Source organism: Danio rerio, chromosome 9 (assembly GCF_049306965.1).
Source record: "Danio rerio strain Tuebingen ecotype United States chromosome 9, GRCz12tu, whole genome shotgun sequence".
Taxonomy (NCBI): domain Eukaryota; kingdom Metazoa; phylum Chordata; class Actinopteri; order Cypriniformes; family Danionidae; genus Danio; species Danio rerio.
This window is the reverse complement of record NC_133184.1, coordinates 19,403,264-19,420,249: the sequence shown is the minus strand read 5'-3', so window position 1 is coordinate 19,420,249 and position 16,986 is coordinate 19,403,264. Positions and strand designations below refer to the sequence as shown.

The window sequence follows — 16,986 nt, the reverse complement described above, 5'->3', positions numbered from 1 at the left end:
TCACATATTAATATTATTATTATATTTAAATTGCCTTTCTTTCTTTAACTGAACAGAATGCTGTAATTGGTCAAGTGCGGAAACGTCAGTTTTGTAATAACCCGCACTAAACTGAGCGGACTGTAGTGTAACGTTTTATCTGTCATAGATTAAAAATAAGTGGACAAGTGGATTTAGCAAACGCGAGAGAAAGAGGAGAGGAGGCATCTTTATTGAGGCATTTTCCATACACACCATCTTTAAACAGACCCATGATCAGGAGAATGAGGGTACAGAAGAAGACGTTATGGTAACTTTAAATGATGAGTAGCTAGCATTAACCAGGCGGAGGAGGCTAACGGCAGCGCAGCGCTGACTGGATTCATCGTGTGAGAGACAGACTGAAAAGGAGAGATAGAGAGAGAGAGAGAGAGAGAGAGAAAGAGAGAGAGAGAGAGAGAGAGAGAGAGAGAGAGAGAGAGAGAGAGAGAGAGAGAGAGAGAGAGAGAGAGAGAGAGAAAAGCCCAGAAGAGGAGAGAGAGACGGGAGAGAAGAGGTATAGTGTCTGTGATTTCGGATACTTTTAGGTTTATAATCAAGTCTTCTTCACGAGAAGAGTAGAGAAAATACAGGGAGAGGAGGAGAGAGACAGTAAATCAGTGTTTGTATTATGAAAGACTCAGATTCATAGAACTGGATTGGAGAAGCATTGTGCGTTATATGCCATGGCAATAATATGCTCTATAAGTTTGTAAAAGCAATACACTAAAATACCCTTTAAAAAAATAATAATAATAATATATATATATATATATATATATGTAGTTTTATTGGTATTTTTATTTAATGCTTTGAAAAATAATTTAAATCTTTGCAGACTATAAATACATATGTACTATATATAATTTATTTAAATATGTGGGCAACAAATTACAGATTCATTTTATTTAAAAATTATTATATTATTCTTATTTTTTAAATTCAACTATAGGGGTGCGGCCAGGTAGGGGGCCTTACAAGATAATGTGCCCAGGGGCCCCTGAGTTCTTAATCCGGGCCTGCGCTTATTAGTTAAGTCCACCCCTGTTAGTTGTTTAAAACATTATTTGTTGGGTCATGAAGAGTTAAGAGAAACAAACATTGTATATTTACATTTGACACTATTTTTGCATCAAAATAATTTATTTGTCTAGCTGATTTACTAAGATGATGTCTGTTGATGTCTTACTCTATACATATTAATTTTATTCTATTTAATCTTAACCATAAAGTAAAACTTTTAAAAGTTGATAACAGAATGACAATGGTAATATGAATAATAATAATAATAAGAAGAAGAAGAAGAAGAAGAAGACGAAGAAGAAGAAGAGGAAGATAAAGAAAGTAAAAAAAAGATATATATATATATATATATATATATATATATATATATATATATATATATATATATATATATATATATATATATATATATATATATAATAGACAATCATTCTTTCTTATTTATATATATATATATATATATATATATATATATATATATATATATATATTTTTTTTTTTACATTTTATTTACTTTTATGTCAATTTAATGTTATGCTATTGCCCCTGAATATTCTGTGTTCTAAAATTGCCAAAAAGAAAAAAACGGTTTGCTTCTCTTGGAACCCATGAAACAGCAGCCCGTTCCACACGGAGGAGTTATTGAATGGACAGTTTCTGTCCTTCGTTGTAATTCCTCCGTCTAGTGCTGTTCACCGGTGATGTAAACACTCATGAAGTGACGCGAACATGACGAAATAACAGTGGACACTTAACGGTATATGTGGTCTTTTTTATCCTATAAAGCTTCAGAATGCACTCGCGTATTTTATTCAAAGGAACGGCAGCAGCCGTTGCTGCGAGAAGGATTCGCCATATATTGGGACCCTTGATGTCAAAAGAAGGTTGGAACTGTAGCGCACATGAGGTCAAACTCCTTAACACATCATCAGGTACTGGATCCGTCAAAGTTAAAGTCTGCTTATGTGATATAATATAATTTCTTGTCAGCAAAGCCTGTTGTTAAACAAATGCAGCGACCTTTAACGTATACTGTCACTTTCACGTGTCAAACAGAGCTCACATTTTCTTTTTAAAATTCTGTCAGATTGTATATCTTTAACGTTTCCATAAATATAGAAATATTATAAATGAATCCGCTTTCGGTTTACAAGGTTTGTTTTTAGCAGAATACTTAATATGTTGTATGTTTGTTTGTTTATGATTGCATGCATACATACATTTGCTTTGTTTTGTTAAGGAACACTTTCGTTTTCTTCACAGGTGACACTGTGAAGATAGGAGAGATCTCGTATGTCCTCAAAACCCCCAGAAATCCAGAACTTGTGCCAGTGAATCACAGTATGTGCAAGTTATAAAACACCTGTAGTTGCTGTAACAACACCTGACTCCTTTAAAGGCAAAAAAAAAAAAAACCCAGACCATGAAAAGCAATTTAAAAAACATAAAAATACAGCTTACAGAAGTGACACTAACTCTGAGAAAACAGTTGCAAGATTTTATGCACAAGCCATGTTGTTTTGATACTAATTTAAATTGTTTAGACTGAAGTTAACCTTTTTTTGTCATCAACAATCACTCTACAGTTTAGACCCAGTAAATGTTATGATGTTGCACAGAATAATAAAAGGGGTAATTGACTCAAATTTACAATGAGTTATAATTTACTTATCATCCTATTTCAAAACGGTTAGTTTCTACTTTTGAACACAAAGATATTCTGAAGAATTTCCATTGACCTCCATAGTATTTTTTTGTTCCTACTATGGATATCAGAGCTTTTTCCAAAATTCTTCAGAATATCTTTTGTTTCCCACAGAACAAAGAAATAAAAGTTTACAATCACTTAAGCATGAGTACATTGTAAGGAATGTTGAACTTACTTTAACATAAGAGAAGATCAGTATTGAGTATCAGAAATTTGACAGGATGCAAGTAATTTAGTAATCTACAATTTAAGTTGTTAACTTTATGGTCGTGTAATTGTTAGCTTTTTCTATTTCCCTGTATGTCAACACATTACACTTTCTCAAACTTGACATAATAGGCAAATGTTGGCATCACCTCAATATTTTATAATTATTTGAATCAGAATTATGTCTACAATGTTTGTGTGTATGTGTAATTAATTTTTATTTTATTATATTAATTTATTTTTTGCAGTGATGGAGGCCTTGCCACAAATGGTCACCCAACACCTACGCTGGATAATGCAGAAGGACCTTCTTGGACAGGATGTATTTCTCATTGGTCCTCCTGGTCCTCTGCGGCGTTCAATTGCCATGCAATACCTGGTAATTTTGTTACACACACAATATATGCTGACCTTTAAACATTAAAACACTCTGAACATCTACATCAGATATATACTTATAACCAGGGTGCGAATTAAAGGGGGGTTTGGGGAGCTCTAACCCCCCTAATTAATGCCTAATTAATGCAGGTCTGCCATTTAATAGTTTGCTCTGATCTGTATCTTAAATAATATCGCTAATTAAATAATAGATAACTTAAATATACATTTGACCACCCCTATAATGGTTCATACCATTGTGAATGCATGTTTGCACCAAATATACTAATGTAGCCGGTAAGTCTAGACAGCGTGAGTGTTCACAAAACATGTTTATTTTAAAATAGTAGTTTGTACTGTAGGTGTCTGATGCATAGTTGGTATTGTATTACACTGTTGCTGGTACATAGAAGTTAAATAACAGTAAAATAAAAAAATATGTGCAGTTATTTATGGTCTTCTGTTAAAAGGTGTAGGAATGCAAACCTGGCACAGTTTATTTAATATCATAAATTCATTGAGAACCACTCAATATCCTTCCAAAAAGTTTGATTGATAAATTGCATGTAATTGAATAAAATATATAACTTTGGTTCACTGAGGCATATTACCAAACATAACTGAAAAACGTCACCCCCCTGATCGTCAATATATAATTCACATCCTGCTCATAACCTCTTCTTCTTGTTTGCTAGGAATTAACAAAGCGAGAGGTTGAATATGTTGCCCTGTCCCGAGACACCACTGAGACTGATCTCAAACAGCGCAGAGAGATCCGATCAGGAACTGCCTTTTACATCGACCAGGCAAGCTGTCATCTTTCCCCACTCTCATTAGTGTTCTGACATCGGCATTGCTTGTTTGTTTGGTTTTATACTAGATTTCTTTATATGAATTATTAAGTTTTTTTTTATTTTATTATTTAGCTAAAATTGATTTAGCTGAAATTGATGAACTCCAATTTAGAAAAAAAATTGGCCAAAAGTTGTTTACAGAATAGGATTACCTGGACAAAAAAAACTAAATATGGACTTAATAAAAATCCAAAAAACATTAATTATGAATGGTCATTAAAATTGTGATGGCAACCTAAGACTTTTGCAGACTTTTACTTGTACAACAAAAAAATTCTAAGCTTAAGTGAGATCCAGGGGAATGGATGGAGAACCTGGAATTTTCCAGTTGAGGTTGGTTGTAGGGAGTTTGCAGGGCAGTCATTTTGGAGAGCCCTTGGACTGCTGGGAATTGAAGGATTGACCAGGGCTGGCAGAAGATGCGGAGACAACATCTCACTGGATTTGGCTACAAAGGGTGGATTGTGGAGGAGCCAACCTGCTGAAAGACAAACCACATCATAGAGTTGGGTGGTGGTCAGCAGGAGTAGATTCAGGATGTTGAATCGGCTGTCGAGCCCTCCCAAGGTGTCATGGGCTTAAATCGGTAAAACACCAAGGAAAAGGGAGTTTTACATTTGATGACCTGCTGTAACCACCAACCCTCATATAGAATGTATCCCTAACTGGTGCTGAAGGAAGAAAGGAGGGGGAAATTATGCCACTGGCCCACAGTTGGCGCAGGGCAGAGTGCCTGTAAAGGTTGTATTTTGCACATATAAGCATATACTGTATTTATGAGTAGCATATACAGTATAAAATGCAAATGAGATCTTTGGAAAAAGAAAACTGATCATAGTTTTTAGTGTTAGTTTGACAGTTGATGACATCCTGAATGCAGTTATAGTTACTTCTCATGAAGGATAAACGCTGAAGGTGCCATCAAGTATGATGCAGCGATGATCTTCAGCATTCAGTTGCTGATCAGGGATGTGAAAGTACCTAATGATTACACATTTCCCCATTTTCTTATGTCTTTGAGATGTGCTTTGTATATACTATAATGATATTGTGATGTCCTTTAATGTGCACATATAAAGAAGCCCATTTTGCAGGATAATGAAATAGATTTGAGTGCGTGCGTACTTTTGACACTTTCGCTTTTGAATGCCAAGGCAAGTCAAGTTTATGTATATCGCACATTTCATACATAGTGGCAATTCAAAGTGCTTTATATAAATAGGTATAAATGAGAGAAGCGCAGTGCTCATTCAGTAAAAGCACAGCTAAACAGATGTGTTTTCAGTCTTGATTTGAGTGTACCTAATGTTGGGGCACATCTGATCATTTCTGGCAGCTGATTCCAGCAGCAGGGGGCGTAGTAGCTGAAGGTTGATTTCCCCCTGCTTTGACTAAACTCTTGGAATTTCTAGTTTGTATGATCCTAAAGATCCGAGTGATCTGTTAGATTTGGGGTTGTCACAACCACAAGAGCATTATGCATGTTATGAATTGAGCCGCTGGCCTGAGTATACACTTTATTATCCTCTGCAAGTCATTTTATGTAAGCAGTGCTACAGCCAAGCACCTGAAATTAAATACCTGAAAATTTTGTAACGTTCGAAATAACATGCTTAGAAAAACTTGAATTTTGAATGTAATTTTTATAATGATAATTAATTTAGAATAAACAGTAGGTTAAATTCCTTTTAGCAATAAAGTAATAGACTTACAGTATGTCAGTGTGTATTGGCAACATTACTTCTTTTATTAGATATGAGCTCCTCTAAGGTTGTGTAAAGGGTCGGCTCATCTTTCATTGTCTTCTTTCTTTTTCGTCCATCAGCTGATCACATGCCTTCTCATACATTCCTAAATTATCTGACAACCCTAATTTGAACTAGCTACCAAACTTTTCAGTTTTCACTGACTTTGCAAGGTGACTAAAACTCTTCAACAGCAGGTTTATCAGATGAACGCCAGGTTTTTCTTTCAGTATTTTTTGTTCCCCAATCCAGTGCTGAACAGGGTAAGGATGTAGTCATTTAGACTGAAAGCCTTGCATTGATCAAAACTCTCATCAGCAGAAACAGTCAAAAATCTAGAGCTGTGGATGGAGAACTGGTCCCAAGTGCACTTAAGTGATGAAAGCAAGTTTATTTATTTGGGCCTAAGAAAAATATTATGTTGTCCTCAAACTGTGGATGAAACTGAAAGCGTGTGTGCGTAATTTGATGTAACATCATAGTTAAGAGGTGTTTTCTAAAGCTAGATGGCAGAATCAAAGCAAATGTTTATCAGAAGTTCCTTCAGCAATATGCAGTTCTACCCCTGTGTACATCACCCACTCAGAAATAAATTTTCGTGTAGGATGATGAACCCTGTCACAGTAAAAAAAGGTAAAGAAGTCTCTTGAAGGTGAAAACATTGAAACATTGAGGGCTGATATAAACCTGATTGAAAATCTAGGAAGTGAAGAAGCCCTTAGATATCCAATAGAGTCAGTGAGCTGTGGAAGAATAGTTGATTGGGGGTGCGTGACTGCCTATGACTTCTGAGATAATAGTGATGTCCTTCAGGTAAAGTCATTCAAAGCAAGCGCTTGTTCACTTAAAGGGATAGTTCACCCAAAAATGAAATTCTGTCATCATTAACTTGACTTGTTCCGAAGTAGTTTGTGTGTTTTGTTGAACACAAAAAAAAAGATATATCAATGAATGTTGGAAACCTGTAACTATTTACTTGCATAGTACACTACCTGACAAAAGTCTTGTCGCCTATCCAAGTTTTTGTAACAACAAATAATAATTTGACTTCTAGTTGATCATTTGGTATCAGAAGTGGCTTTTATGTAAGGTAAAGGCAGGCCCGGATTGGCTAATTGGGAGGAACGGGAGAATTCCCAGTGGGCCAGTTTTTGGCCGCGAGGGCCGGTGTACATTTTTTTTTTGTGTGACCACCTTTACAAAGGACTGGATATCTATAAAGAATTTTATATTTTTTATATATTATATTCAGATATTGCAGGAAAGGATATTGTGATGTTTTAAAGAATAGTGTTGGAGATTTAGCTACCCCTTAATTTTCTCATATTTATTAAAAATATTTGAAGTTCTAAAGCAGCTGTTTCCTTGAAAAAGACCTGATAGTGTCATTAGAAATTCAATTGGAAATCGCATTTTTTTTAAATAGTCAGTCGTGAACTGAGGTGGGCCGGTCTATGGCTTGAAACTCCAGGGCTGAAAAGGCGTCTCACTCTGGCCCTGGGTAAAGGCCTCTAGATTACGCTTATTTTACCAAAATAAAATGAGATCATGCCTTGATTTTTAATTAATTAATTGGGACATTAAATTCTGACTTTGTTTAGACTAAAGTCTTGTCTCTTACAGAAATAATGTACAGTATAGAATATAAAGTCATGGTGCAGTGGAAAAAGAATGAATATTGTGTATGACTCCCTTGAGCTTGGAGGACTCCATCCATACCATCTCTACAATCACTCAAATAACGTATAAATAAAGTCATCTAGAATGGCAAAGAAAGCGTTTTTGCAGGACTCCCAGAGTTCATCAAGATTCCTTGGTTTCATCTTCAATGCCTCCTCCTACATCTTACCCCAGACATGCTCAATAATGTTCATGTCTGGTGACTGGGCTGGCCAATCCTGGAGCACCTTGCAACCTTCTTTGCTTTTAGAAACTTTGATGTGAAGGTTGAAGTATAAAAAGGAGCGTATAAAAAGAATCTTGAGTCCATGCGGGTTCCAGTAGATCTTCTGAAGTATTTGTGATGATTGGGATTTGCAGTTGCATCGATGACAAGACTTTTGTCAGACAGTGTATTTGTTTTTTCCTACTATAGATGTCAGTGATTACAATGATTACAGTGGTTTCTAACATTTTCAGAATATCTTCTTTTGTGTTCAAAAGGACAAACTAAAAACAAGTCAAGAGTGAGTAAAGGAGAATTTTCATTTTGAGTAAATGATCCCTATTGATCATTTTTGACTGATGTAACCTTCAGAAACTTTCATTGTAATTTTTATTGTGCTACAATCATTGCTCTTCACTGTTCCACTGTCACTGCCACTGTTTTTACTTTGTGAAAATTCTATCATTAAAAAGTATTGACAACTTGGGTTTTTATGTTTCTTGAACATAAGTTAATCGGGTTTCAACATTATTCTTAAGTTATGCTATTTTTAACTCAATGTTTTAAGTCTGTTGAATTGATGTTCAAGTGACATGTAAATTAAGACAGCAACCATTTTTTTATGTTTATATTATTCTTTTCTTGTTAAGTCTTGATGAGCAACCATATCAGCTTGTTCAGCTTTGTCTTCCCAAGCATTAAAATGATCAGCCGCAGCTCCTCTGTTCATAAATCAGATGAAGGCTTCACTCAGACCCTAAGTTTCAGTAAGAAAATGCTCACATGTTGCCATGGAAACTGGAAACTGGAAACATGGAAATCTGAGCCTTTTAAAATGCACATGGGGTCATAACCCTTGCAATAGGAGTCGTTAGGACCACATGACTCTAAAGCATTCTGATTATCAATTGTGCCTTAAGCAGATGATGCATTTGCTTTAATTTACACTGCAGTGTTATGGTGTTGCATCAAATTCCATTGCTTCTGCTTGTTGCTTTCTGGGATGATGGACAGACAGCGGGTGTGGACGACTTGCTTAAAAGGTGGGCTGTATGTGGGGGCTGGGTGTTAACTAGAGCATCTCACTGCTCTCTTGGGCCCTGCGCTCATTTTCAGACCTATATAACAAGCTTTGTGTGTCAGGCAAACAACTCCCAGTTGTCTGGCCTTTATGTGTGAATGGGAAATGTTTTAGACTGAAAGATCAACTCTTCATGGATTTTCTTTCTCTCTTTTTTACACTGATCAGGAATAACATTATGACCACCCACCTATAAACAAATAAGTGACCAATTTTAGCACAACATGATCTAGTTCGTATACATTGCCAAGTGATGGTAATGCTGCAGTGTGAACCTGTTTTTCTAAGTTGAATCACAAATGTTCAGTTGAGTTTATGTTAGGTGGACGTGGAGACCAAGACATTAACAGAAATTCATCTGCATGTTCCTTGAATACTTCTTGACCATTCTGGTTGTCTTGAACCTTGATTTGTCAGACCAGGCTGTCTGATCTTAAATCCGTTCGTGCATTATTGGCAATGGTGTACAGTTATTATGTGTTCTTAACTGGATCATTGTCCACACACATAGACGGGTATGTGATGAACTGTGTGCTGTGGTCACCACTGTTGTTGCTGCTGGTGATTTATTGCACTGCAGTCTTTGTGAACAGGACAGATTATTAATGGATAAAGAATTATTTTTAGTGCAGTTTTTTGCGCAATGTAAGATAAATACAACAAAATAATTTATTTGCATTAATGACTTGTAACCAAATATGTTTGCCTCGCCTATCTCTATATGGGCAACTTTTCTGGTATGGTCAGTTTGTTTGGTAGCTCGCTTTGTACAGTGTTGTATATGTGGCGCAGTGCGATTAGGTTCAACTCCAGTGAATCATAATTCCCTAATAGACATAAAACAATGTAAAATTGTGGTAAAATCATATTTTCTCATATTTACTTTTGAAAACACTGAGTTTGGGGAAGCATTTAGCTCAGTAGTTTGCTAGTCAAGGTGATCTGACAAGCCACGTCTTCTCATATACAAGAAGGATGTGTAAAAACACAACCCAAATAATGTATTTAAAATTCGCAAAAACAGAGACAGCACCCTCTAGTGGATTTGTCATCTGAAATGTGCAGCAAAATGTAATTGGAGCAATGTAATTTACATTTTGTTAAATTGTAGTCTTAGGCACGTATTTACAATGACCTTGGGGTGATCTGTGCACGCTTTTGAAATTTACTGCCTTCAGCATCATATAATATACTCAGAATTTGTGGCACTTCCGAATTCAAAATCAAAGTGACGTCACATTTTGACCTTTCAACTTTGACCATGTGGGAGACCACATGGGAAAGCTAGGTTGCTGTCGGAAGTGATGTTAGTGAGACCAGCAGGTGGTGCTCAACCTGCAGTCTGCGTGGGTCCTAATGCCCCATTATAGTGATGCGGTTTCTATACTGCTCAGTGAGCGCCGTCTTTCGGATGAGATGTTTAACCGAGGGCCCAACTGTGAATTAAAAAATCCCAAGATATCCTTCGAAAAAGAGTAGGGGTTTAGCCCCGTCATCCTGGCCAAATCTGCCCACTGGCCTCTGTCCATCAAGGCCTCCTAACCATCCCCATATCATAATTGGCTTCATCACTCTGTCTCCTCTCCACCAATCAGCTGGTGAGTGGTGTCCGGTCTGGTGCAAAATGGCTACTGTTGCGTCATTCAGGTGGATGCTGCACACTGGTGGTGGATAAGGAGATCCCCCCCTGTTGTGTAAAGCGCTTTGAGTGCCCAGAAAAGCACTATATAAATGTAAGGAGTTATTATTATCAAACTGATAAATCAGCATATTTTCCCCTTCTAACACCACTGTACTGTATTAAATGTAATCAGGCTCTTGGATGGAACGTACACTCACTGGCCACTGTATCAGGTACATTTTAGGTACATCTTACTTACTGGGTTGGACTTCCTTTTGCCTACAGAACTGCCTTAATCCTTCATAGTATAGATTCAACAAGGTATGGTCCATATTGACATGATAGCATCATGCAGTTGCTGCAGATTTGTTGGCTGCAGATCCATGATGCAAATCTCCCATTCCACCACATCCCAAAGGTGCTTTATTGGATTGAGGTCTGGTGACTGTGGAGGCCATTTGAGTACAGTAAACTCATTGTCATGTTCAAGAAACCAGTCTGAGATGATTCACGCTTTATGACATGGCGCATTATTTTGCTGAAAGTAGCCATCAGATACGGACACTGTGGTCATAAAGGGATGGACGTGGTCAGCAACAATAGTCAGGTAGGCTGTGGCGTTGACACGATGCTTGATTGGCACTAATGGGCCCAAAATGTGCCAAGAAAATATACCCCACACCATTACACCACCACCCTGAACCATTGATTCAAGGCAGGATAGAGCCAAGCTTTCATGTTATTGACACCAAATTCTGACCCTTCCATCCAAATGCCGCATGTGTTGTGCATTCATAGATGCTGTTCTACCTCGGTTGTAACCAGCGGTTACATCAGAATGATGTTCCATAATTACAGCAAATTTTTTTTATGATGCAAGCTTCAATGCATTATGTATTGTACTTCTAAAGTTTTGATAACCATAAGAAGTCAGCAGATTCTGATGCTACAGTACAAATCCATAACCTGGTTAACTCTATGTTTCCTTAATATATACGGCGAATAACTGTAAATTGACTTTCCCAGAATTCCCTGCATGGCACATCACTTTATGCATTTGGTTGACATTAATATGGATCTTTTTAGTTGTTTCCCCATCAGTTATGTACATTAGAGATTTATGTTACATCTAATGTTGATAAACGATGTTTATTTCATGACTTTAATTTTATGCGTGTTACCATACTGGTGTTTAGTAGCTGTGTGAATGACACTGAGCACCTTCTATATGCTAATACTCTTTTCTGCCTGTGGGAAAAGTTAATTGTGATGAGCATTGGCTCATTTTGTAACTTTCTCATCACCACCTTCATGTGGGTGTGCTAACGTATCTAACTGTGAAACAAAAGATGTGTAGATGTTGATCATTCAAAATACAGACATATTACCTCAATAAAATACGGTAATTTACCGTAAAAATTAAAAATTACTTTTAAGGTTTGTACCGTGTTTTTAACGGTAAAGTACTGGCAACCACAGCTGCTGTTTGTTTAGCGTAAATTTTACGGATTTATTTTTTACAGTGTAACATGATAAACTCCTTGCTTTTATATATCAAATGAAGAAGGTGCCATTATTTTAAAATGGTTGCTTTAAATTTAGACTTTTCACCTAATATTACAGCTTTTAGTCCTTTTATAAACTATATTAGTCAAAAAACTATGTGTCATATGTTCTGCTCTTCATTATTTCATCACTAAATGGGCGTCTTTATATAGAAAGTCAAGATAAAGTTACTTGTGGTCCAAACCCTCTTTCATGTTTAACTCTCTTTTTCTTGTCCCTCATTGAGGTCAGGCCGGTCAAAAGGCATTTAATTCCTCTATTTACAATCTGCTGTGTCATTGACAAATGCACTTGTGTGTGGTCTTAACTAGTCTCTCTAGTCTGTGTCAAGGGCATTTCTAGTAATTATGTGAATATGGCATCCAGAATGGATATTGGTGCTGAGCTAAATTTGGACCATCTGGCTACATATTTATAGGCCCTGTTCCCACACAATCAGGCATGTATTTACATGTTAACCTAATTACATGTCAACTTGTTTTGCGGTCATCGGAGTAGCCCAGAATTTCCTGCCTTTGACGTCAATGGTGTTTGATTTTTGAGCACATATGTTTGCATCGCTGAATCTTCATAACAGACAAGATTTAGAGAGTCAGACCACTAATGGGGGAAGATCCTAAAAAATGGACGTGTCTTAAATCTATTGAACTGCTTTGTGAAGTGGGTGAAATGACGGATCAACACTTTCTTTAACACAGAGCAGTTAGGAATTCCTTTTCATGATAGAACAAAGTCATTCCAGTTCTTTGCTGATTATGAAATGTGTTTTTATTATTTTTAAATGTTAAAAAGGTCTTTCAAGGTCATTGCCTATGCTGCTTTCCTAAATGCAAAAATCAAGTTTATTTTATTTATTTATTTATTTATTTATTTATTAATTCATTTTCTTTTGTTTGTTTATTTATTTATTCATTCATTCGTTCTGTTTTTTGTTTTGTTTTGTTTATTTATTTATTTATTTATTTTAGATGATTAAATTAATTCAGGTCAGGTATTTTTGTTACTCTGGTTTTGATACTCTTTAATTTATTTACATACACCGTTAGGTCCTTAAATATTTGGCCATCGACACAAATCTAATATTTTCGGCACTATACACCAAGACATTGGATTTGAATATAAAACAAACAAGATGTGCTTTATCTACAAACTGTAAGCTCTAATTTGAGGGTATTCACATCCAAATCAGGTGAAGGCTGTAGGAATGACAAATGTTTTCAGAATTTATTCCTCTTCTTTTTAAGTAAAGTCATGAACATACTTGTTAGTAGGGCAAGTAGTTTGACCATTTATTATTCCTATTAAAATAACTCATTATTATTATTACAGACTTCAAATCATGCCTCCAAGTGATGAAATCTTTAACAAATGATCATCCTTTGATTGATAATAATTCAACTAAAGCTTAACATCTACAAAATCCATTTTTCATTCATTCATTCATTCATTCATTCATTCATTCATTCATTTTATTGTCGGCTTAGTCCCTTTATTAATCCGGGGTCGCCACAGCGGAATGAACAGCCACCTTATCCAACAAGTTTTTATGCAGCGGATGCCCTTCGAGCCGCAACCCATCTCTGGGAAACATCCACACACACATTCACACACACTCATACACTGCAGACAATTTAGCCTACCCAATTCACCTGTACCGCATGTCTTTGGACTGTGGGGGAAACCGGAGCACCCGGAGGAAACCCACTCGAAGGCAGGGAGAACATGCAAACTCCACACAGAAACGCCAACTGAGCCGAGGTTCGAACCAGCGACCCAGCGACCTTCTTGCTGTGAGGTGACAGCACTACCTACTGCGCCACTGCCTCGCCCAAAATCCATTTTATCATATCATTTTTTGCTGGGTTCCAGGACATGTTGGGCTTTCAGGAAATAAGCAAGCTGATGTATCTGCTGAGGACATTTTGAAACAAATGATGAACAAATGCCAAATTCCTCCTTCAAAGATGAGAGAGAGGAGTAGGATGCGATGAAAAATAATAAATTGGATGAAATACAACCTGAAATGAACAGAGTTTCAAGATATTTTAAAACTAGATTATATTTTTTCCAGATGTGGTATTGGACAAGAATAACCCATGGTTTTTTGCTTAAATGTGAAGACCCTACTCAATGTTTGTACTGCACAACAAAGTTACGCCAGGAAAAAATGTAGAATTTTTATCATGTATTCACAGTAAAAATCCTATTTAATTGATTTATTTATTTGTTTGTTGTTTTTAATTGTGTATTTATTATTGAAATGTTCTTGCCAAGAAAATAGCTTTGGTTGCTAACATGGCATTAAATAAAAAAAAAATACATTACATTATTATTCCTAGTCATTTATCTAGTGATCCTGAATTTCTAAAACAGTTGCTGAAACGAGCGTGCTTCTGGATTGCGGAATAAGGTCAATAAAGGTGTCTTGAAAATTGTTACACCAGAGAAATCTATTGTGCTGATGACCCTGTTGTTATTTTGTTCATTGTTGGCAAAACTCCTATCACTGTAAAACATATTTTACTGGACTGTCCTGCTTTTACTGATTCCAGAAGGACTTTTTATGAAATGAACTCTTTTAAGGACATTTTTGACAAAGTGGAACCAGAAAAATTTTTAGAATTTTTATTATGTACTAACACAAAAAATCTTATTTAATTTATGTTTTATTTTGTTTGTTGATTTTTAAATTGTATATTTATTGTTGAAAGATTCCTGCCATGAAGATAGCCTTGGTTGCTGACATGGCACTAAATAAAAAATACATTACATTACATGTTCATTGTTGGTTCTAAGCTCTGCTCCAGTAGCCCAGTAATTTTCAGAATCAAACCACTTAATAAATGCTATACCTCAACATGAGCTTTCTGTCTTGTACAGTGTGCGGTTCGAGCGGCGACTGAGGGACGGATTCTTGTGTTGGAGGGGCTGGAGAAGGCTGAGAGGAATGTGTTGCCAGTCCTCAATAACCTGCTGGAGAATCGAGAGATACAGCTGGAAGATGGCCGTTTCCTCATGTCTGCACACCGCTATGACAAACTCCTGGAGGTGAGGAATGACATGCTGTGTCTACAGAAGCAGACGGACCAATCAGAGATCTGATACTTCATCACAGAGATGTTGGGAACACTTAAAGTCTGTGTGAAATCTAAATTTACTGTGTTTATTTTGCTAGCGGACATTGGTATTCTGCTTTAAGTAAAAAGTTGATTTTAATATATTGATTAATATACTTATATTCATTTAAATTTCGTTTTAGTAATTGTTTTGAAAGCATTTGCATGATTATCTATAATATATAATGCTAATAGCAAGGATTGGAAATATTTACCAGCCATATAATTAGTTTGTTTGTTTGATTAAAAAAAAAAAAAGATATTTACATGAAACTAAAGTTATTTATTTATTTATTTATTTGTATTTACACTTTTAATTAATTTTATTTTCTTTGTTTGTTTATAAATATTTATGTGTAATTAAAGTTAAAATGTTTATCAATCAAATTTGTCATTTTTCAGTAATTTTTAATTGTTATTTATTGACATTTTTTATTTTTAATGAAAATTATTTTCTTTAAAAAAATTGTGTGAAGTTTGAAAAAACCTTTTAGTAAACATTTGTTTATTAATTTTTATTATATTATACTTGATTTGATCTTATTTTGTTGTTTTAAGCCTATTTCCAAAACAAAAGCAAGTATTCATTTTTAAAAATATTGTGAATGACAGTTTATTTACCAGAGTGTTTTTACGTTTGTGTTTGTCTGATAGGAGCACACTAAAGAAGAGCTGGATGCTTGGAAGATTGTTCGGGTGAGTGAAGACTTTCGAGTCATTGCTCTCGGCCTTCCTGTTCCACGATACAAAGGAAACCCGCTGGATCCACCGCTGCGCTCCCGCTTCCAGGCCAGAGACATTTACTACCTTCCCTTCAAGGTGCTTTCACACACTGACATGTTATGAATGTGAGAATTACCAATAAATGTGAATTTAATCCTTGAATGCAATCCATGTTCTGCCTGAAAGCCCTGATGACCAGAATATGAGAATATTTACATTTTTTGGTGTGTCAATATTGTTTTTTTATTAAGTTAAGCTGAAGGTAGGAATCTTTGTGAGAGCATAACATATGTAAAATGACTAGCTGGTAGGGAAGATGCAGGTTCACCTCTGGAGGGAAAATCACCTCTTTTATATATGTAACTCTGTTTTTATGTTAAGGACCAGCTGGAGCATCTCTACAGAATTGGAGCAAATGTTCCTGCTGAAAGGTAATTTTCAAATATGGATTTTTCATTGACGATGCCGCAAACTGATTGCTAAAACTGTGCTTTTTCCCTATTGTAGGGTGTCCCAGCTCTTGTCTTTCGCCACTACTCTTTGTTCTCAAGAGTCTGCCAGCTTAAGCCTGCCTGATTTCCCTGTGGACAATCTCCCATCAGCCCTTACTGTTCTGGTGAGTAGCAGATTGCAGGAATTATTACATAAAGTAGTTAATGGTAAAGTAGAATATATTTTTTTAATCTGAATTCTTCAAAAATTTTATTGTTTTGATCAAAAATACATATTTAAACTCTTTATTTTCATTTTCATAAAAAAAAAAAAACCTACATGCATACAGTACTGCCTAAATCCTTAAACGAAGGAAATGTACCATATATTAAAGTTCTCTTGGAAGCACTCAAATTCACTGTCAGTGAATTTACTACACTTACTACAAAAAGGAAGTCATAACCCTACCTCTCACCCCTCCCATCTAACATTGATCAAAATGTTTGTGGAAGGTTCATGAAAATAAAATAAAAGGCACTTAATACATCTTCCAGATTCATTGAATCCATGGTTTTCTTACTTAGAGTTTTTGTCTTGTTTCTAATTCAAATATCAAAACATTCTTAATT

At 35.8% G+C, this 16,986-nt stretch overlaps 1 protein-coding gene across 2 annotated transcripts in view; it reads left to right on the top strand.

The window, feature by feature from the left end:
* The first annotated feature begins 1,707 nt into the window (after positions 1 to 1,707).
* Positions 1,708 to 16,986, top strand: part of vwa8 (von Willebrand factor A domain containing 8) — a 246,717-nt gene continuing 231,438 nt past the window's right edge. The window contains exons 1-8 of one of the 2 annotated variants that reach the window (XM_073912021.1): positions 1,708 to 1,973; positions 2,305 to 2,382; positions 3,205 to 3,335; positions 4,030 to 4,140; positions 14,967 to 15,134; positions 15,857 to 16,021; positions 16,307 to 16,356; positions 16,433 to 16,541. In XM_073912021.1, coding sequence (XP_073768122.1) covers positions 1,835 to 1,973; positions 2,305 to 2,382; positions 3,205 to 3,335; positions 4,030 to 4,140; positions 14,967 to 15,134; positions 15,857 to 16,021; positions 16,307 to 16,356; positions 16,433 to 16,541 — 951 coding nt within the window. In that variant the 5' untranslated portion in view covers positions 1,708 to 1,834. 2 annotated transcript variants of the gene reach the window in all.